This window comes from Aethalodelphis obliquidens, unplaced genomic scaffold (assembly GCF_003676395.1).
Source record: "Aethalodelphis obliquidens isolate GAN/ISIS:26980383/991018 unplaced genomic scaffold, ASM367639v1 scaffold1, whole genome shotgun sequence".
Lineage (NCBI taxonomy): Eukaryota > Metazoa > Chordata > Mammalia > Artiodactyla > Delphinidae > Aethalodelphis > Aethalodelphis obliquidens.
Window position 1 is genome coordinate 96213960 of NW_020837945.1, and position 22729 is coordinate 96236688.

The 22729-nt window shown below is 36.8% G+C and overlaps 1 protein-coding gene across 5 annotated transcripts; it reads right to left on the reverse strand.

Moving 5' to 3' along the window:
- Nucleotides 1–70: 70 nt before the first annotated feature.
- On the reverse strand, nucleotides 71–22349 carry MYNN (myoneurin). 5 transcript variants are annotated; one of them, XR_003433836.1, is made up of 9 exons: nucleotides 21854–22346; nucleotides 20666–20962; nucleotides 14871–15661; nucleotides 13987–14146; nucleotides 11976–12154; nucleotides 11004–11087; nucleotides 9858–9944; nucleotides 7774–8094; nucleotides 277–6144 (listed from the first exon to the last, which is right to left on the reverse strand). XR_003433836.1 is itself a non-coding variant. In XM_027112124.1 (8 exons), the coding sequence occupies exons 2-8, from the start codon at nucleotides 20929–20931 to the stop codon at nucleotides 7832–7834; spliced, it is 1830 nt and encodes a 609-aa protein (XP_026967925.1). In that variant the 5' UTR covers nucleotides 20932–20962; nucleotides 21854–22346; the 3' UTR covers nucleotides 71–7831. The 5 variants fall into 5 exon arrangements, 4 of the variants coding, with proteins under 4 accessions (XP_026967925.1, XP_026967948.1, XP_026967937.1 ...); XM_027112124.1 differs by having other exon boundaries at nucleotides 71–8094; XM_027112147.1 differs by lacking the exon at nucleotides 9858–9944 and having other exon boundaries at nucleotides 277–8094; nucleotides 21854–22349.
- Between the last annotated feature and the right edge of the window lie 380 nt (nucleotides 22350–22729).

Here is a 22729-nt window from a genome sequence, read left to right on the forward strand (position 1 = left end):
CAATTTCACAAATACAGGCAAATATATATATACATATACAAATACATATAAATGTATACTTTCCAAACAAGTCAGTGCTGCCAGTGAACTTTTAAAAAAGATAATTCTCTCTTTTGGAGGATGCCAATAACATTTTCATGATTTGACGGCAAACAATTACTGTTGTCTGTGGTCAATCCTGTTTTCAAATTAAAATTTCTATGAAGAGGCAACAGACACCACGATCCTTTGATTACACACCCATGTTCACAAATTAATTCATACATACCACTTAACTGTTTAATCTGAATGATTTATTACTGCTAAAGCTGGCAAAGTGTGAGAAAAAAAATTTTATGTGAACAATTTAAAGAGGTTACTTGAAGTTCTGCAGTCTAAATGGAAAAACCATCTGTCTCTAAATGTTGAGAGGAATAAAGGTGATAGCTTTACAGTTGTCAAAGTATTGGCCTTCACTTAAAGTACTGGGAATTCCTCAAATCACAGCTGTATTTATTCAAAAAATTTAACATTACAGAAAACCCCCACATCTGTCATTGTCCATTCCTTTAATAGATTAAAGAATTAAATATGCCCTACTCACTACTTAATGATTCTTAAAGTTTAACAGGTTTTTCCTTATATTCAGCACCTCATACACACTTCCATACTCCCTGGGGAAACTGGGGTGGTGGTGATGAAGGGGTGGCACAGATGGTGGTGGTGGTTATGAAATGGGAAGAACATCTGAATAAATTATATGAGCCATGATTTACATTTAATGTTCTAGAGCTACTGAGCCAGAAAAGACCTAAATGCCTTACCAAATCCATTCTCATGCTTTCAGAGAGATGAATCTTATTTTACTTAGTTATTAGCTTTTATCAAACTTTAGTTTCCAGTGTTCTCTACATGTTTCAGATCTTACTTTCTTTCCACTTTAAGATCTCTCCTCTGCAGATATAAAGACTAGCTGTTTTTTACCAAGTTCTTTTACATTATTACATGCTGAATATAGCTAGAAATAATTAACTGTATCTAAAAAAAAGTTGTGTGTCCGAGGAAAGTCATGTCTATAGTGTTAAAAATGCAATAGGAAATTTAAAAAAATTTTGTCTTTTGATCAAATTTGAAAAACTGCAGAATTCAATGAGTGCAAGAAAACCATGGTGTAGGAAAAAATACAAACATTTCTAACAACTGTCATTACATTTGGAAAACATTAAGCTGGTGAGGAAATGCTACTCCTAGCAATTAGATAGCCAATAAACTCAGACTTGAGAAACACTATGACAGACTTCTGTCACAGACACTTGAACATCTGTCCAAAGAGTAAAGACAGTTCAAACTGAAGATACTAAATCAGCATTTTTTAAAGTATGGAGCATCAGAATCACCTGGGGCAAATGTTAAAAATACAGATTCTTAGAGTGAGAGCTACTGAATCAGAATTTCTGAGGACAGTCTGGGGAATCCGCAGTTTTTCAATCCAGGTCATCTTTAATCTCACTGAAGTTTGAAAACCAATGCTCTGGTTTTCTTTCTTCAAATTAGTTTCTTTAATATATACTTCTTTTAAATGGAAGTATCTAAGTGAATAGCGAGATGAATTATCACAAAGCTAACCCATCTGTGTTAACCAGGACCCAGATAAAGATAGTAAATGCCATAAGCTTCCCCAGAACCACCTCCAACCATCTTCCAATAGACAACCACTATCATGATGTCTAACATCACAGAGTAGTTTTGCATGTTTTGGAATTTTATATAAATGGAATCATACAGTATATATACGCTTTGTGTCAGACTTTTTTGTACATTATATTAGTACAAGTCGTTCATGTTGTTTAATGTAGCAGTGTCTATTCAGCTTTCATTGTTTTGAAGTATTCCATAATATGCTGGGTAGTAGAGGAGTCCACAGGATTCTGGAAGAGATACTCCCAGGCTAGGACACAGCCATATCAAAGTAAACCTTCCTAATGCAGTTTGCTTTCCCAAGCTACTCTCTGTTCCTCTGTACTACAGAGGGGACCCACAAGTTCCTCTATTCTCCCAAGGGGAGATTGACAAGGTAGCTGAGTGGGAAGCAAATAGGTAAATGGGAAGTAGGCTTATCTGGAGCCTGCAGTGGAGTGGCATGTGCTAAACCTGCAACCTGACTTACACGGGACTGCTTGAGACATCTTTGCAGAAGTCTCAGAGCTCTCTTCTCCACATCCAAGAGAACTAAGGTGAAGCCAGGTCAGCCAAGAATTACTGGGCTCTGACCAGGCTAAGGAAAACCTGATGACATATTTTACAAGCTGTTGCCTATTGCATGAGAGGCCAGCAGGATGCTCAGAGAATAGAGTGAAGACAGTGTCTTCCCTGATGCCATTTTGTCATGCAAGCCTCCTCTCCTCCCCATATATGTGGACAGCATTTTAGAGAGAAGACAAAGGGTAGAAATAAGACAGCAATTTTCAAAATGTTCAAGCACTACCTTAAGATATTATAAATTCTAGCTGCTTTGTATCAGATTAGGTTTTAAAGTGCCTAGGACTAAAAGTTAATTTTTTTCTAGACTTCCCACTGGGTGCAAGAGTTCTGTAGGAAAATTCCCCTTCTTCTGCACATCTGAATTGTAACGAGCAAATCTGCAATCATATACATGTTATACATTTCCTTCCATTTTCCTCTTAGCAATCATCCTTTAAGATCCAGCTCAAATTACAGTGTTACAGACTCTATTATGCTCATCATTTAACAAAGTTTCAAGTTTGAAGCAAAAAAGCAAGAAATAAAGTGGTTTGTACCTTTTAGATATTTGATAAAATGATCTTGTTTGCTGTACGCACTCTGCTTTTCAAACTAAATGGTAGTATTCATTATGTCTTATCTACTACTCAAACCATATCAACCTGGGTTCTACTCCCACTATTACTACTGCAGCTGCCTTTCTCAGGGGATCATCATGCTCCAATTACCCAACCCAATTACTCAACCCAATGTTGTCTTTGATTTGCATCCTATCTAATTTCTCTGTACCACGTGATCAGTACAAAGCCACTTTTGTCTTCGTGAAACTTGCATCACCCTGGTTTTCTTCCTATTATCACTTTCCATCTCCTTTTCTGTCTTTTGCTCATTCTTACAATGCATTTCCCCCAAGATTTTGTCCTCATCTTCTGTTCTTCTTTACCATCTCCCAGGGTTGCCTAAATCATTTCTATCACAATAATTATTAGCCTTATGCTGCAAGATCTGTTTCTCTAGCTTTAAACTCTGCTGGGTTTCAGTCCCCATTTCCAACTACTGCTAGACATTTTCACATAGGTATCTCACCACTGATCAAATTCAGCACATACAAAATAAAGTCTTCTCTTCCATAAACCTCCCCCTTATCTTGCCTAGCAGTTAATGGCACCTCCATATACTCAATCGCTGAGGATCAAAACTTAGGATTCTAAATTGAAACTGCCTAACTACATGCAACAGAAACTGACTCAAGCCTGCTTAAGTAAAGGTGGATTTAGGGAATTTGCGGGTTCAGTCCCTGGCTGGGGAAGTAAGATGCTGCAGGCCGCGCGGCACGGCAAAAAAAAAAAAAAAAAAAAAAAGAGAAGAAAAAGGAAAGGGGGCTTTACTGTAAGAATTTAATAGGCAAAAATCACTGGCATGCAGAACAAGGAAATGAAGCATAGCTGTGTGACCTCAAGAAAGGTCTGCAAAGCCAGAAACCAAGCCACTTCTCTCACAGGGCCTCAGTCGCTTGGTTCTGCAAACCTACTTCATCCCCTTGCTTCGCTCTACAGGTCAGCTTTCTCTGCTTCTTCACTATTTCTTTTAGACTTTGGCTTGCTTCAGTGACTCTGGACCAGATCTAAATGATCTTTTCCATGTACACCAATACCTAGGAAGTCTCTGAATTTCATAGCTCAAATTCTTAAGAAAGTCGCTCCGTTTGGCCTAAGAATTGTTTCTCCCTGGTAAGCTGTTCGTCAGCTGTGGTCACAAGTATAGAATCATATGTTACAAGTGTGGCTGTCTAATCCCTGCCCTTCAGCAGTCAACTGTAGTTGAGTGTGTGAGATCCTGGATTATAAACATGGCTATCTAATCCCACTCTTTCAGCACAGGCTAAAGGTAGAGGACTATTTCAAGGTGGTATAGATAGTGCTAGATGTGTCTTTGATTCCTATCTCTGCCACCACCTTTCAGACTTTCTCTCCATTCTCCCTACCTCAGTCAGCTGTGTACAAATTCCTCCCATTAGCAATCTCCTCTTGTTTGCCTATCCAGGGGAGTAACAGCCCTTTCTCTGTCCACTCAACTTCCATTGACTGCTCAGCATTTCCTTTCTTTCCTTCCTCCACTATAACACTTGGCATTCAGGCTTGTCTTTCCCACTTGACTGTAAACTTAAAAGAGGAGATCATTTTATTAATCTTTACAGCTGTATGTATTCTGATTTCAATAATTTTCCAGCATTTGAAATAATGGCCAGGTATTTTAATCCAAATATCTGATTCACATCCATGGTGTTTATTTCAGTATATTCTTGAAATTAAATACCCTATTTCTGAATGATTACTGTGTTTACATGATAATTATCTAAATTCCTTAAGCAAATACACCAAATCTCTGTTCAGTGAAGGGGGGGCAGGGGTTATAGAGGACAGGCGAGTAGACCATATCACTGTCTCAAGAAATGCTCCAATAACTAAATATCGGTATTGTTCATACATAATGAGTAAAAATGTAGAATTTACAGAAATTGCATTAAAGTACAATTTCTTTTTATTTGGTGGTATTTCTAGCCAAGTTCTAAAGACTCAAAATCTCTGAGTAAAAAGTGAAAAGTTATATCAAGAGCTTCATTTATCAAGAGCCCACAGAGAGACTTCCCTGGCAGTGCAGTGGTTAGGACTCTGCACTTTCACTGCCGAGGGCCCGGGTTCAATCCCTGGTCGGGGAACTAAGATCCCTGCAAGCCGCGTGGCGCGGCCAAAAGAAAAAAAGAATAGAGCCTACATATCACATATCAAGAGCCCAAAGGAAGAACACCAAGAAATGTTTAGGATAATAGTTCTCAGTGTTTGGTATGCATTAAGATTACCTATGGAGCTTTTCAGTATGTTCTGGAGATCGTCTGATTCAGAGAGCCTAAGGTGGGGTGGGGCTTGGACACCACTATTTTTAAGCTATGTTTCTCATATGCATCAAATGTCAGTTACTGTTCTAGGATATTTAAAAAAATGAGTACATGTAGATTGTCTTTATATAAGCACATTTCAACTACTCTCATTTGTACAATTGCTGTAGAAATGAAACATACAGAAAAGTGACACTATTGTTGCAAGAGAAATGACAGAACCTTTTCTTTTGAAAAAAATAAAACAATTTTCTAAAATCTGTCTATCAAAATCATTCTATGAAATTAAACATAAAACAAATACCAGCAAAAAATCATTTATATATAATCTATGGTTTTTTAAAAAGCCTAAAACCTAATGATACAGAAAGAATAATCTAATACAAATACAAAACAAAATTAACTTAGAAAATAATTTCTCAATAAGATGTTCAGCATCCTAAAAAGACTTTCAAAAAACTTAGTAATACTTACATAATTAAGAATAGAACTTTCCCAAAACACTGCATTGTAGCAAATATATTTAAAGATGAACTTAACTGATAATTGTGAGTGTTACAATGATAGCAGATACAACTAAAATACATGCATATTATGATAAAGAATAATACAGCATTATGAGAAGAATGACAAGACAAAGATACTCAGTCTTCAAGCTTTCTTTACATGTCATTCTGGAAGAGCGTCAAGCCATGTCAATTTAAAATAAAATTATTTTAGCTAAGAAGCAGATAATGTGATGAAGAGAATAGATCAACTTCAGTCACTCCAATAATCCTAAATATAATAAATTTAAAGACTAATTTATGTAAAGGCAAATGCTAATTATCATCATGTTAGAGGAAATTTGGTAACTACTACCCTTACAGAATTATGACATCACTACAGCAGCTTTTAAAAAGAAATTTTGTTCATTAGATGCTTGGATTAATGAAGATGTGAATTAAATATAGCCTCTCCATTTCAGCAGACTTCTTAAAAAGGCTGAGTCTTAATTTTCTTTAATTTCTTCACATTCCAATAAATTCCTATTGAATTTAAGCCAGAATAGATTAGTTGAACATTTTTATAACTTTATAAATTGTATTTAAACCCAGTATATTAAATTAATACATATGCATAATTAGATTTCTTAGATAAATTAAATACTAAGTTTGATGTCTGTTATACAAAGGCAGTATTTCAAACTCTAATTAAGTCAATCCCACTGGTGGCAATTTATTGTAAAAATGCTGCATGTGCTGTAAAATGGTGATGATCTCTACAGTTTAGAAGAATTTAGTTTTACTAAGTCTTCTACTTGGTTCCTATGACTAGGAACCCCAGAGAAAATACAACTAAAGAAATCAATACCAATAGAAAATACATTAATTTTGTTACAGGTATAGTTTAAAAGCAGAAAGCAAATGATGCACGGCAGAAATAAGAAATAATGTCACCATGGTGTCTGATCAGCAGTATAGGAACTGACTTTGAGGAACTGATAATTTACTGTCCAAAGATTAGGCAGTGAAATAAATCAATATGTGGGAAAAATGGGAGGGGGAAGAGTGGTAGTAAATATCAGAATAAATCTGAATTTTCTAAGTTCATTAGGAAGGAAAAGGACTACTGTGAAACTACGACCACCATGAACTGTTGTGGTTTAATCTATAAAAATGTAAAACTCGAAACTTACAGAAAACTCAAGTATAAAATGTTTAATAAACTGGCTTTCTGATAACTCAAATGTTCACTTATAACTGAAGTTAATTTCTTAACTATTTATGAATATAATTACAAATTCAGAAGACAAGTGTTTTATACTATGCATTAAGTTTCTATTTAGAAAATTCTTTTTAGGATTTTATATTTTAAAAAGTGCATAAGAATATGAGAGGCTTATCAAAAATTATCAAAACTCAGTATATTTTCCTCATCTCCAGTAATCTAGAAACCTATTAAAACAATCTGCATCAAATCTGAAACTGTCTTTAATAAGATAAAAACACCAAATATCTATTTAAAATTCACTTTGAAAATGTAGTCTCAGATAATTCAAATCAAAAGTGCTGACCATTGGTTTTATCCAGAATACTGAGTTCTAAATGAACAAAATTTATACATAGTTTTCTACTTTTTAAGAGAAGCACTTTTTGTTTCATTAGAAAAGTTACCTCCAATGGACTATATTAATAGAGAAATAGCACAATTCTTACTCAGTACCTAAATTTTCTTAGGCAGAGATACGAATTTTTTTTCCCCATAGTTTATGTACTGGTCTGTGGCGCTTAGTAACAGCACCACTCTTGGGCTGATACTATTATGGATTTTGTTTAAATTTTGAGGGGAAGAAAATAAACACATCCCACAGGTCATAAGTGAATCATAAACTGATAGATTTCACTTGAGTAAATGAAAGGCAATTCTAAAATGAAAATAAATATGGAATTAAGGCAGCTCTAAAAGATAGTAAAACTTATCCACCCCAAATAGTGCTACTGTAGTATAATTCATTCCTTTAAAAGCTGTGTGTATAATGTAGACATAAAAGCCAAATATCAAAATAAGCATTGCACAGTTATGATGCAGCATCAGGTGCTTTTACTTCAGTGAATGAAAAATAATGGCCACAACTCAAATGAAGGGTTAATTTAATATGAATATATGCACCTTACCAGAGATGTTTATGTTTACTACCAGAGACGATTTAGCAATTCCATATTCCTCACAAAGTCAGTATAATTGTTGTAAAAAAATCAATTGTGGTTCTGAATACCCGTTCACAGTTGACCTCAACAATGTATCTGATGTAGGAGACTGATTATCTGTAACAGGCAGAAGCATGTGGTGGTCCTCAGTCCCAAGTGGAAGAGTTAGTGGTAAAGTCATATCAGAAGGCTTCACATCCAAAGTTTCTGATAAAGGACTTTTTTGTATGGAATCTTGTTCACTCAAGGGATGATCCTCTATACTGGAATCTAGAATTTTATCTGTACCTGAAATGGAAGATAAAAAAATTCACCATCTTTAAAAACAAAACAAAAACCATGAGGAAGACTCAATCTATTTACCACCCCCAGAACTTGCATTTCAGCCCCACACCTTTAGTCACACTGTTTCCTTTTTGCTGATTTGCCCTTAGCATTATCTATACAAATCCATTACGGGGCCTCAAGATTAGGTTTAAGCACCATTATAAAAATGGACTTAACTGTGCTAGACCAGGGTAAGCTGTTTCCAATCTACTTTATCACTCATTTGTCAGTTTTTCATATACCACCTTGTGACATCTGTCTATCTTACTGGTATGTAACATTCTACTTAGGTGTGCCTTGAATGCTCAACAGACTATAAATTCCTTCAAAGTAAATGTCTAATTATACTTCTCTGATTCCTTCAAAGTACCTTATAGTGCTACACACATAGTAAGTACCCAGTTTATTCAGTGAATGTATTAATGAATAGTTCATATTATTCTGTGAGTTCAAGTTCAGAGGTATGGCACTTTATTTTCAGAAGAAATTCTGTGTTACTCAAGGGAGTAATTACCCCACTGACTAAAGATACATTTTTCCCTTCAAATTTTCCACTAGCTTTACCACGCACGCTCTTCTCACTTCCAAGTACTGACGTGATTTCAATCTCACTAACCTTGTTAGACAAAACTGCATATTTGCTTTTTTAAAGTTATGATTCTGTTTTTGCCAGACTATTCTTCAGTTCAGCCAGCCAAGAATACAACCTGCACTCTCTTGTTGCGATGACTCTCTTCACAATATTCTCTCTGCCTGGGATGAACATTCCCTTTCCCATCTCCACCCTTTGAACTCTTCTCCACCTTTCAGTTTGCCTAGAATTAAGCCTTTCCAATACTCACCTCAGAAGGACTTAATCTCTTCTTCAGTATTCTTGCATCTCTATTATATCCTGTATTTTGTGTTGTAATCAGTTATTTATGTAGATTTCTGGTCTCCCACACCAGATGGTAAGCTCTCTGAGGACTAGGACTATGCCTTGCTCAACTTCATGTACCCTGCATAGTTATGTGTACTTTAGAGGTATTTAATAAATGCCTGTTGAATTAATGACTCACTGAAGTTTTCAGACATCACTACCTCAATCCTTACGATGTTTATATTTACTATCAAAGACTATCATCTCTACACAGTGAAGAAGACTAGTGTTTTGTTTCTAATCATGACAGAATGGTAAGCACAGTGAAACTTTCTCAAGGATTCATTTTAAGTAACAGACTAAAAATTGTGTAGTCTAGCTTTCCATTTCATGCATCATAACAATTTGAGGATACCTGTTTCCCTATTTCCTCTTATATATTTTTGGACTAGCGTTCATGATGCTCCTTTCTTCGCATAACTACAGTAAACCCCAGTTAACCTAGATTCTAGTATGGGAAAGAGTGATATATAGTTGTTTATGTATTCTCTCATTCTTGCAATCGTTCATATATCAGGTTATTTATTTATTAACATCTTTATTGGAGTTTAATTGCTTTATATATATATATATATATCAGGTTTTTAAAGGAGGAAGTATTTCAAGCAATGTTTATTACAAGGTCAATATGGAAAGAAATTCAGAGTGAACTCATCTGCACATTATAAAGCTACCTTCCTCATACGTGTGCACCTAGTTTTTAAAAATATATATCTAATATAAACTGTTACAATGTGTATCTCAACATTTTAAGGAATAGTACAAATATGAGAGCACCAAATTTTTAAAAAACAGAAGCATTTACCAGAATGGACTTTTGTTTTGTGCTTCTTTAAATTTTTAATATCTGTGTAAGAATTTCCACATAATTCACAGATAAATGGTCTTTCTCCTGAAAAACAAGTTAAAAAATTAAAATCTCAGTATTTCAGAAGCTACTAAGGCAAAAATATCAATGTTCACGAACACAATGCAAACATTATATTGTTTAAATTTAGTTTCAAGTTACCATTTTAATCTCTTGGTTCTAATATAGTGAAATGAAAACTTCTATACGCATAGGCACTCCATTCCTTTATAATACAAAGTGTACCTATTTCAAGGAAAAATCGAGCATTTTCACTAACAGAACGTTCAAACTAAAAAAAACTTACTTTTTTATTTCTATCAGACATTTAGTGAGTGCCAATTATATGCCAGACTCTGGCTAAGAGATGTAGCTGGAGGAAAAATGCGTAATTATGGTTTCTGCTCTCAGGTAGCGTATAAATTAGAAAATCCTTTAAAAATACTCACAGAATAAAAATACAACAAAATTATAATTCTTTTGAAATGAGAACTGTTCATTGCTTTATAATGCAAAGTAAGGAACTGAGGATATAGAAGTTGCCAGTAAACTTATTAACTGTTTACTACTAGGTGCTCACACAATACTAGATAGGGATTACAAGAAATAACTTTTAGAAAGAAAAAGTACAGTACATTTTCAAAGTGGTGTTCTTTGTTTTAAAAATTTTTGTGTGTATTTCATATTTTCTTCATACTACTTATATACTACCTTTTACAATAACCATGTCAATATTAAAATATATTCCTAAAACGTGCATACTGAACATTGTTTAATAAGAAAATCTGATATTATCTTGGTATTATCTATTCCTTTTCATTTTTTGGTATTATCTGTGTAATTTTATCCAAATCATTTAAAAACCATTGATTATCTGGCACAGTTCTTAGAAAATCTACACAATTCTTGATCAAATTTAATCCATAATCCAAACAACTAAAAAAACAAAAATAAACAAATAAAAAGTTGATATTCATACATTAAAATATAGCTACAGTTAGAGTATGATTAGATACCATCTAGTCCATAATGGTTTAAAGTCAAGGTTTACATAAAAAGAAATTAGAGAGAACAAAAAATAATACGTTCTCCCTAAACACAGACCTGTATGGGATCGAAAGTGTTTGTTGAGCTCTCCTGAGGAAATAAAACTTTTCCCACAAATACCACATATGTATGGTTTTTCACCTAGATGGAAAATAAAAGATAGCGAAGTGGTGTACTATACCAATATAATATTTATCAATTACAATAATCTAAAGTAAGCTGTTCTAAAATATTATTTAAATTAAAACCTCTTTGTATTGTATTTCAGAGGTATTTTCAATGTGATCCAACTTAAATGAACATTAGTAATTACTTTACACTGTGCATGTAACCTGATGCTTTTCATATAATAAAACTTTCTCCAAATATCCTTCTAGTAGACTAGAGGTGGGCAAAAAGTCTGATTTTTATATAATTAAAAACATGAAAATTCATCAATCCATATTTCAATTTTTGCTATCTATAAGATTATTAAAGGGGAATAAAATCATTTAGGAAAGATCTATTAAAAAATTACCCTACAAAAAAATGAAAATTTTTGAACAACAGGTTTTGCTTCAAAATTGATACTTTGGGTTTGAAGTATCTATTTAATTTGCAAATCTTACAATATCTGTAGAAAAAGTCCTAAGAAGTTATTAAATCAACGTTCTACCCAAATTCACCCCAACCCCTTAACTTTACAGTTTTATCCAAGGGAAATGAAGCTTCAAGACCCTAAGGAGTTCTTCTAAGGTCATAAAAAATGTCTTATTAACTCAAGTTTATATATTGTCAAAATTATCTGATTTTAATGTATATAAGTTACATGATAAAAAATTTCACCCACTGTGTATTATTCTAGAAAATAAGTCTGCTTTTATATCTAATATTTATGTGAAAATCAGAAACACAAAAAGCTTCAAGAAGCACAGACACAACAGATGTAACTACAAAGCCTATAACCTACTTTTTGTAAAGGCTCAATTTCCCTTTTTCTTTTATTTACAACTTTCCTTGTTTTAAGCCACCTCTGTGTCAAATCCTTACCGGTATGTTTTCGAGAATGAGTAATAAGAGAACTAGAGACAGCAAATGCCTTCCCACAGGTGTCACACACATAAGGCTTTTCTCCCGTATGCCTTCGAACATGATAGGTCAATGTGCTGGCTTGGGCAAATCGCTGTCCGCACCTATCACATACATATGGCTTCTCTCCACTATGCTTCCTGTTAGTAAATAAATATAAAGATACATGCTGGCAAGTAAAACAATCTAAGGATCATGCCACACAGCAAACATTTTTCATACAAATTCTTCATGCAGTATCTTATTTCATTTCATCTTAACAGATCAACAATATGTATTTAAAATCAACAGTTTTCAGTGTATACTGTCAAGAATAAATGTTTTGGTTTTCAAAACATTAGTTCTGAGACTAGTTCAAAGTTTTGTCATCAGCCTTATGTGGTAGTCAAGTGTGCCCATAATACTGCAGGCAATTATTTTTGTCTGTCCATTCACTCAATCTTCAAAACTCTTTCCTCAAACCTTCAGCACCTCCTCACCCATCCTCACTCTCAGCTGATGTCCTTGCTTCCTGTTTCACTGAGAAAAATTTAAGGAATCAGAAGTAAATTTCTACCACACAAATCTCCACCTATAGGCATCTGTATCTATAGGGTTTGCTTTTCTTAACTCTAATATGAGAATGACAGTTCTTCTGAATCCAAGTACTCCAGTTTATATACTTAAGATACTATCCTCCTTGCCTACTCAGTGATCACTCTTGCAATTTCCTCCATCCTATATCATCTACTTTCACCTCCCCTTTGGATCGTAGCATACAAATATACTGAAATATCTCCCATCTTAAAAAAAAAAAAAGACCCCTGACCTTACCTGCTCCTCTATTTTCTGTTCCCCTTTAGTAAAATCTTGAGTCTCCAATGGTTCTACTTTCATTTCTTCTCTACTAGCCTCTGCTAACACTGCTTTTGTCAAAACCACTGCTAACCTCTCACTTTGCCAAATCCAATAGTCAATTCTCACTCTTAATCTCCCTATCAGAATTTGACACAATGATTACTCCCTCTGAAATCATTTCCTCCACCTGGATTCCAAGACAGCCCAATCTTCTGGTTTGCCCCTATATTGGTTGGTCCTTCCTAGTCACTTATAGTGACTTGCCCATCTCCCAGAACTCTTAGTTAGTGTGCCTTATGACTCCATCCTTTGATCTCTTTTTTATCCATCTTCATTCTCTTGGTGACCTCATCTAATGTTATGACTTTAAATACTATCTACTCAAACCAGTCCCGACTTCCAGACTTAGATAACCAACTATCTAATGCACGTTTCCATTCAGATGTCTAATAGTCATCTCAAATTTAACATGATCAGAACTCTACTCAACTCCTGTACTCCTACTTCAACTGCTTTGTCCACAAATCTCCACTTCAGTTAATGGTAATTCTATCTTTTCAGATGCTCAGGCTCAAAACCTGAGAATCATTTTTAATTCTACTCTTCTTTTTTTCTTTCATACCCCACATCCAATGTGCAGCAAATTCTGTTTGTTGTACCTTTAAAATACATCCAGAATCTGACTACCACTTATCTCTTCCACTGCTATCTCTCGGACCTGAACCACTGTCACTCTCACTTGGGTTTCATCTATAGCTTCCTAACTGGTAACTTTGCTTTCACTCTTGCAATCCTACAATCTTTTGCTTAACATAGAATCCATAGTGATCCTCTTACAATGCAAGCAAGATTACATCACTTACTTCTCATTCTCAAGAGTAAAAGCTTTATAATGACCTACAAAACCTTCACCATCTGGACACCCTAACACCATTCTGATCTTATTTCCCTCCCTCACTATTCCCCTCCAGGCACCATGGCTCCCTTGCGGTTCCTTCACTGTACTAAGAATACTGTGTGGTGGTACCACAATTAGAACTCTACTGTCCTGAATTCTCATACAATAGTCTATTTAAGGCTATAGTGAATGACAGACTCAAAGATCAAACATCTGTTTTTTTGTTTTTATTTTTACCTTGCATGAATCTTGAGATTGCTAGAAGTTGCAAATTGTAAATTGCATACATCACATTTATAGGGTTTTTCCTCACCATGATGCATGCGACTATGGAAGACTAGCTGGCATTTCTGAGCAAATCCTTTATCACACAATTCACATTTGTATGGCTTCTCACCTAAAAGAAAAGTAAATAAAATTTATATTTAGAAGGAAATATTGTTTTAGTTGCTTAAGCCATACAAGCTTTCAAAAGAGTTCATCAACCAGTACTAGTTTCAGTATTCAGAAAATATTAACTCTAGAAGTAAAAAAGCAAATAGGATATTTTTCCAGATTGATTACTGAAACCACCAGTAGAGTTAAAAGAAATTAGTGTTTCTTAGTCCATAATAGTGAAAAGTTATCAATCAGAGAAATACATAATGCATCTTAAAAAGCACAAATCTAAGTGTACCAATAAAGGTAAATATAGAGGCTGAGGAAGGAATGTATATATAATTTATGTTCAGAAGTTCGACAAAGAAACAGGTGGTGAGATGTGTTGGTAAAATCTGAGAATCAGCCTGAGTTGTAATTACTTTTTATCAGTTTTAATATATTGTCTGTTAAATATTTAGCAAGGTAGAACTAAATTTATGCTTATTTTAATTGTGAGGGAAAATGGTTTAAAGAGTTCACACACTGGGACTTCAGAGTATCAGTTACAACAAAACAAATAGCCATTAAATACTTGGTCACAATTACAAAGACATTTTCAAGTCTAACATGCTCAATACTTTTATGAATACAGGTATATACCAAATTTTGATCACAGTCAACACTGTATGTTAATATGTTTATAAAAATATTATTTCGGTCACAATATAAAAACAATTATACTTTCCACAAACCAGTCTTACCTGTATGAGTTCTTACATGCGTTTTCAGCTGGTTACATTGGGTAAATGCCTTTCCACACAAGTGGCAGACATAAGGTTTGACTCCTTTATGTATTCTCATGTGCCTTCGCAAGCTGCTGGCTTCTGAAAACACTTTCCCACACGTGTTACACATTGGTTTGGCCTTGGAATACCTCTGATCCAGCTCTTCCCCGGAGCTCTCCAGCTCGTAAGAGTTCTTGACACTGGCTATATTAGACATAGAGTGTTCTTTCAGAGCACAGTTTGGCTGTGATTTTCCACGTTTCCGTTTCACTGTGACAGTTTGCACAATATCTTGTGCTGGAAAAGTATTTTCCACAACTGATGTCAACTCAAGTTCTGAATTATTTCTTTGTGCAACTTGTTCTATTACAGGTGTGGACAATTTATTTGCATCTAGATATACTTCAACTGATGCATTCTCTAAAATGTCACTGGGATATTGCACTGTTTTATTCTGCCCTGTTTTCTGGGAGTTGAAGGCCTTCTTCTTCTTTTTACTTTGAGATGACTTCTTTGCTAAAGCCCCTTGTTTAGGATTTGCCTGAACTAAATCTGTAGACCCTTCTGATTTCTCCCGACTGTTATAATCTCGTAGAGTAAGGAGACAAGTCTGTTGATTCAATTCAATGTTTCCGGTAATACTAGATATCTCTGTAGAAGAGGGATTAGCAATAAAAGCAAAATCTTCCATCTTTATTTTACATTTAGTGACCACCTCTTCCACTTTGAGATAGTCAGCAGCCTGATGGATTTCTTTAACATTCCAACTGTAAGGAAACAAGGCTAAATGACAATGTTCTGATCAAAGAAAAAACGTTTTTGAAACAGAGCTACACAAATATTTCTGTCTTTTAAAGACCTAATGAAGTAGAATGATACAAAAGGCCTAAGAGAACAAATTTATAAAAAATTTATTCACTCAGAATGTTTAGGCAAAAATCTCCAGTTTTACAGAACTTGAAAAGATGAAAAGTAATGGATTATACATATGTACAACCATGGAAAAACAAAATGTTAAAATTTCTACTTGTTAAGAAAACAGCTGGAACACGAAAGTGGCTGTTAGCAATTTACTGCCTCCTCCCATTTCTCCTGAGGCCTCTTCAGATACCAACCAACTTTTCTGGACTGGCAACAAGAAGAGTCTAAAGAAATTATTATCTTCCTCTGCTCCCCTGTGAAGAACTTCAACTGCACTTCTCAAACTTTCCTGTGCATGTGAGTCACCCAGGGATTTGTTAAATGTAGATTCTGATTCAGCAGGTCTGCTTTGGGCCTGAGCATCTGCATTTCTAACATACGCCCTGGTGATGCCAATGCTGCTGGTCCATGGATCACGTTTGGAAGAACAAGGTTTTAGAATGCATTAAGCTCTCTCTAGCAACCTTCCCAGCTTTTTTTGTGTATGATCCCCAATCCAAATTAGCTAGAGAGTTTGTCATATTAGAGTTATATAGAAAAAATTAATGTTCAACATTCGAATCAATATTTACTGAGCATTTCACTTTATAAAATGCTTAATCTGCCAACTCAGGAGCCTGCAGTGCGGGGTGGGGTAGGGTGGGCAGCTGCCCATTAGACCAGCAGAGCAGGACTGCAGGGGTGCGGCCCTCCCTCCCCTGCCCTTCTGTTCAGATACCCAAGGGGCCCATGTGCACCCCTGGGATCACATGGCCGAACACAGGACCCCAGAAGTTTCCAGAGTCTTTGCCTACCAGAGGGGCTGTGGCGGCCCTGCTGGCCCATCTCTGAGGAGAGCATCCCTGGATGGGGCAGAGCTACATGTGGCTGGGCTAGACAGGGAGGGGTGGGGCAGTGGGCTATGGAAGGGGCTGATGGTAGCAGATAGGGTGTTGCCGCCTGCCTGCAGGTGGGGAGCACCCTGACTGAGTGGGTGGCAAAGCGTTGGTCACCAGGCCCAGACACCCAGCTCCTTTGGCTATAGGCTGACATCAGAGTAGTGGCTCATGGGAAGTGGTTAGCTGGAAGGTCTGAGGCCTGGCTCACACAGTCAGGGAGGAGCTGGGAGAAGGGGACAGTACTGTGAAGGCAGATAAGGGGCAGCAGCCTCAGGTTTATGCCCCCCACTCCCCTGGTATTTTCCAAGCCAAAGCCAAAGCCTGCAGCTTACTTTTTAAAAAAAGTTTTTAAAAAGAAAAGCAATTTATAAAAGCAAAAAATTAAAAATCTCCTTACTGTTAAATCTTTTAATATGTATTGTTATATGTATTGAATAAAATATGAAAAAAAAAGAAAAGAAAAAGAAAAAAAAAATTTACTGAGCATTTACCATGTGTGGTACTGAGAGCGATATTAAGAAATATCAAATAGTCTCTGCCCTCCAGAAGTTTACAATGTAGTGAAAGGCTGGCTGTTCAGTTACACTAGCAATGGCTCTGGATCACTAGCTGAATTAATTAGAATAAATCAGCATCTTTGGGTGCTTCAATTTTCTTAGCTGTAAAGTCAGAGAGCTGAGTTGGTATTAACACTAAAAATATGCCCTTTTAATTATCTGACAATGGATACATACATACACATATATACACACACACACACCCTCAAGTAACCTTCCTACTTGTCATTTTCCCCAGATATTATTTAATTCGTCAGAAAAATTAAGTAGATTTATAGGCTAGTTTGGAAACCTAATCACCACTTTTAGTGAACATTTTATTCTCTGGGAAAATCCATCCCAAGTTCCTAAACATACTACAAATAAACTTTTGGAAAACAATCTGTTTGTAAACTGACTCCCTTAGCTAAGAAAACATTACTTACAATAGTCTTTTCTTATGGCCTTTGGCTATAATTCTGGAGCAAATAACGAATGATCTTTGTAATCAAGTTAACTCCCTGTTTGCAAAGATATAGCATGAATGCCCCAAACATAAATACAATCTTATTCATCTTCCATACAAAATGTTTTTTGCATGTATATAGCACTGTCACTCTCTAAAAACATTACGTTTCTTAAGCATTTTTATTGATTCTGTTACACAGTCTATTATTAAGTTACAATAAATGAGAGAAACTATTAGAATGAAAACCAAATTTACTCCATCACTTATTATACTTAGGTCTCAAATTATAATTGTGCTTAGTGCTTCATAAAATGAATCACCAACAAGGTGAGATAGCCTTTAAGACCAATACAAACTAGTATTGAGTCACACACTAACTGTTCAGTACTGAAACAGTAATTCATACAAATTATTTATCTATTTCACAGATAACCTATAATCTCAGTTACAGTTAAGAGAATCAGCATTTGTTTATGTCAATAACTGATCTGCTTTTGTTTATAAGCATGAAGTTAAAGTGCCTGCAAACTTGCTTTCACTTTTTGAATAGTCACTGAAAGTCATTTAATTACATATTGCCAGGTATATGGCTAACTGCTTTATATGAGCAATTATAATCCCCATTTTACATACAAATGAAGGATCAGAGGTCCAAAGAAGTTAAGTAACTTGTCCAAGATCACAGAGTGTTAGAACTAAGATTTGACCAAGGTAATCTAGCTCCTGAGTCCACTTAATTCTTTATTACTGTTTTCTTAATCACTAAATTGTACAGACTTTCTATTTTTGGTATATGTCTTCTCTTGCATTTGTGTCTGAGCTCAAACAATTAGCTCCCCAGCTCCCCAGGAAAGACATGTATCAAAAAAGACTGAGCCAGGGACTTCCCTGGCAGTCCAGTGGTTAAGACTTCACCTTCTCATGCAGGGTGTGCGGGTTTATTTCCTGGTCAGGGAGCTAAGATCCCACATGCCTTGGGGCCAAAAAAACAAAACATAAAAAGAAGCAATGTTGTAACAAATTCAATAAAGACATTAAAAATGGTCCACATCAAAAAAAAGAAGATTGAGCCAAACATCTGGCTCTTCTTCACATTGGTTTTTTGCATGAAGGGTCAAAGTAAGGCACTCTTCATTGTGTTCAAATTAGTTCAAGATTTTTGGGGCTTCCCTGGTGGCGCAGTGGTTGAGAGTCCGCCTGCCGATGCAGGGGACACGGGTTCGTGCCCCGGTCTGGGAAGATCCCACATCCCACATCCCACATCCCACATGCCGCAGAGCGGCTGGGCCCGTGAGCCATGGCCGCTGAGCCTGCGCGTCCGGAGCCTTGTGCTCCGCAACGGGAGAGACCACAGCAGTGAGAGGCCCATGTACCGCAAAAAAAAAAAAAAAGATTTTTGGTAAAGTTATTTGAAAAAGGGAAACCACTAAATTGAAGATCAACCAAAATTCACTGGTTTTGTGATTATTTTATATTATGTATTCTAAATTTTTAGATCAGAGGCACTTGTATAGCCAAATATTCAGTAAATTTAAATAACATCATATGACATTTATCTATGACACTGCTTTATTCCTTTAATCAACTTACACGGAACTGACTCAAAAATTTCATTACATCAAAATTTAAAAGCAATTCCAAACAGCATGAATGGTTCCTTTTCAATAGGATTAAGGAACATCCTAATTCCAGCTTTTCAATAAGTATATTTCCACGATCAGCTGCAGTGTAAAGAGAGGGAAGAACTTTGCTTAATGTGTACATGCATATATCTATAGAGATCATCTGGAAAACAAGGAAAGAATATTTACCGAAGTGTTAAGAGTGGTTATCAGTGGGTGGCAGAATTTCAGGTGTTTCCTTTTTTGTTTTTTCCCTAATTTTTCTCCAATAAATGCAGAATTAATGGGCTTGTAGAGTAGGATAGAGAAGAGGAAATAAAGGAAGGAAAGTAATGTTCATTGGGAGGTAGTAAATCCTAAATCTTCACAGTAACAACCAATGTAGTTATCATCTCATTTTTACAAATGGAGAAACTGAGGCCCAGAGAGGCTATAGCTTGCTCAGAGACATGGTGACTTGACAGGCAAGATCTAATTCTAAAGCCCATAATCTTTCTACGTCAGATGATGATCTATTCATGTTTACACTTTCATAAAAGATGGAGAAAAGAAGACAGGAGTAAGTTGATTGGTTTCTCTTTCCTTTTATCCCCACCACCTTTCCCTCAACAACGAGTAAACATATTAGTATTAATCTAATTATACAGTTCATCACGTATGAAAGACACAAAATGCCTGCATTATCAGATTCCTCAGAACCTACTTCTTGTCAGTGCAGTGACAGCATTAAGCATCTCAGAGAAGCATCCTAGCATCTTAGACCAGACTTAAGCATTAGCACTGATAGCTCTACCAGGCAACAGGAGTCATGGCCATTAACACGCCAATGAAGTTATTTTCCTAAATCAAGATCAGGAAGAGGTCCTGCAGGTTGCTATTTAGAGCTGGAAATGGGAGCACTATTAAATGAACAGAGATTCTTCCTTCTTTCTCCACCTATACCTCCCCACCCCTAACACCTTAAGAGGTAGGGGATAGAGAGTGAGAGAGAAGACCAGAGGAACATAAAGACCAAAAAGCAAGGGGAAATTGGAATTCAATTAAAATTCATCATATTTTGATCTTTAACTTTACATAACTGAAATCACAAGCTTTGTTTCAGTAGATAAATCAAATGTATCAAAAACCATACTTTAATCGTATTAACATCTATACTTTTTGTGCTTATGAAATGTGGTCTGTTTATCTCAAATCAGAGACACTGACTTCTTTATTAAAAACAATACTGTGCACATCAATGTTTGAAGACTCAGAGTTCAGGGACTAAATGGAAAAAAACTAATCTGCTTTAGCTCTAAAGACTATTGACCAGCTTTTATAAGTGGAAATAAAATGTGTACCTTACCTGTCAAGATTTAAAGTTCCTGTGTATATAAATTCCAACAGTTTCTGAAATCCATCAGCCTTCACCTGACTCTGATCAAGAAAGACATTGTTCTCTGAAGTGCTTCTGTAGATCGCACCAAAATACTCACTAAACGAGGCAAGCACATTCCTATGAGCTTTAAACTGGAATTCCCCAATTACTATGGTGCAGTCACAAAGAAAACCTGCTTCCCGTTGTTTGTTCAGTCTCTCTAAAAGGTGCTCACAGTGGTGCGAATACTGCATTTTGATATCAGAATCGAATTTTACCCTTGCTCTAAAAAACAAAAAGAAATAGTAAATCAGTAACCCTAAGTTTTCATCAAACTTTTCACCCAAGCAATTGGTGAGTGAAGAGACACAGAACATGAACTAGAATAAAGTCTGTTCTCATTTTATATCCCCAGAAAATTCTTATCAAACAGATATGGATAAAACTGCCGAAGGGATAAATGCCTTTCTAGCTTTTATTTTAGCTTGGTAAACTAACACAATCCTTTGGACACGTCAATAAATGGCGATGTGCGAAAACATTTTCCACAAAGTGAAAAAAAAAAAGCACCGCAAAATTTCACGCTTTTGCATCAGTTGAACCTTCAGACTTTCAAGCTCAGCAGGCACACGTATATTACGAAAAAAATTAATAAACCACTAAGAAATGATTTCTTGGGACAAAGGGGGAAAGGACACGGTATGAGTTCTTTAAAATTGCTCTCAATCGCTTCTCGGCCTTTTGGCTAAGATCAAATGTAAAACTCTCAAATCACTGAAACCTGTTAGCTTCCTCGGAGCATAGTGGCTTCAAACGCAAGGTGGGCGCCCAGGGGGCGGAGAACCAGCAGGGCCAAGAGTTGTCAAAGGTTAGGTCACTCGCCCCAGGAGGCCACACCCCTCCCTACCCCGCCTCCACTCGAGGTGGCATCGGAGAGTGACTGCGAAAGCCGGTCTCTCCTGGCTTCCGCCTCCCTGCCCTTCGCCGAGCTCCCACTCCCGCGAATTCCCACAGCAGAGGTTGTGGCCAAGGCCAACACGGGGGCTGCCTCGCCCAAGCTTTCCACACTAACACCTTCACTCCGACCTGAGCGCGAACTCCAAGGAGCCTGCCCTCCAGTGCCCCTGGGTCTGGAGAGAGCGGGGACAGCAGGCTGAGGGCGAAGACAGAACTCACCTATAGTAACCCAAAGGGGAACACAGTTTCTTCACTCTCTCTCCGCCATGTTGGAAGGACGTCACCGCGCCACGCTCCACCTCTCCAGTCTTCCTCCACGGCGACGTCACATCCGGCTCCGGGCGTTCCGTGGCAACACCGTACGCAACATCGGAGGGCCGATGCCGGCCTGTGGGGAATAGTCTGGCGTACAGAGACACCGCTACCTAGCATGCCAGGAGTTAGGGAGAAACAGGGAGAGTCTTGGATACGAGATCTAAGGGCTCGCTCACAGCGCCACACCTGTCTTCCTCATTCTGAGCATTCTGGTTGGAGGACAGTCGGCATCTTGCGCTCCGCCCGCGTTCTAGGCCGAGGCTGAACCGCGCTGCACCGCGGGCCTCTTTCCAGGAGCCAAATAGCGCATTGCATGCTGGGGCTTGTAGTTAGTTGCTCGTCTTCTCCCATCATCCTCCCCTTCCTTGTGGCCCCACGAGTAGGAACAGCTGCTGCGTGTACTCGGGCTCTGGGCCATGGGAATTTTTGAGCTGAAACTGATCACCCCTTTTTAGTTTACGTACCCGAAAGCTCTTGGGAACCCACGAGTCTTGTTTGCATCAGCCAACTGGAGCCCAGTTTCCAGGATACCCTTACGTGGTGATTGAAGTCTGAGCTGCATGAAAGCGGAGCAAAGCAGTAGGGTACACTGGGCATGCGCATGGGGAAAGGTGGGCTTTGTACCGGAAAGGGTTCTTTTGCGTCTGGACTAGAAAATTTTTAATACAATTATTTACAGATTTTGTACAGTGAGGGAAAGGGGTGCCAGTTATCTGCGTAATATAAAAAGACACAGAAACGGTAAGATAAGTCGTGCTGATATGTTAGGGTGAATTCTTT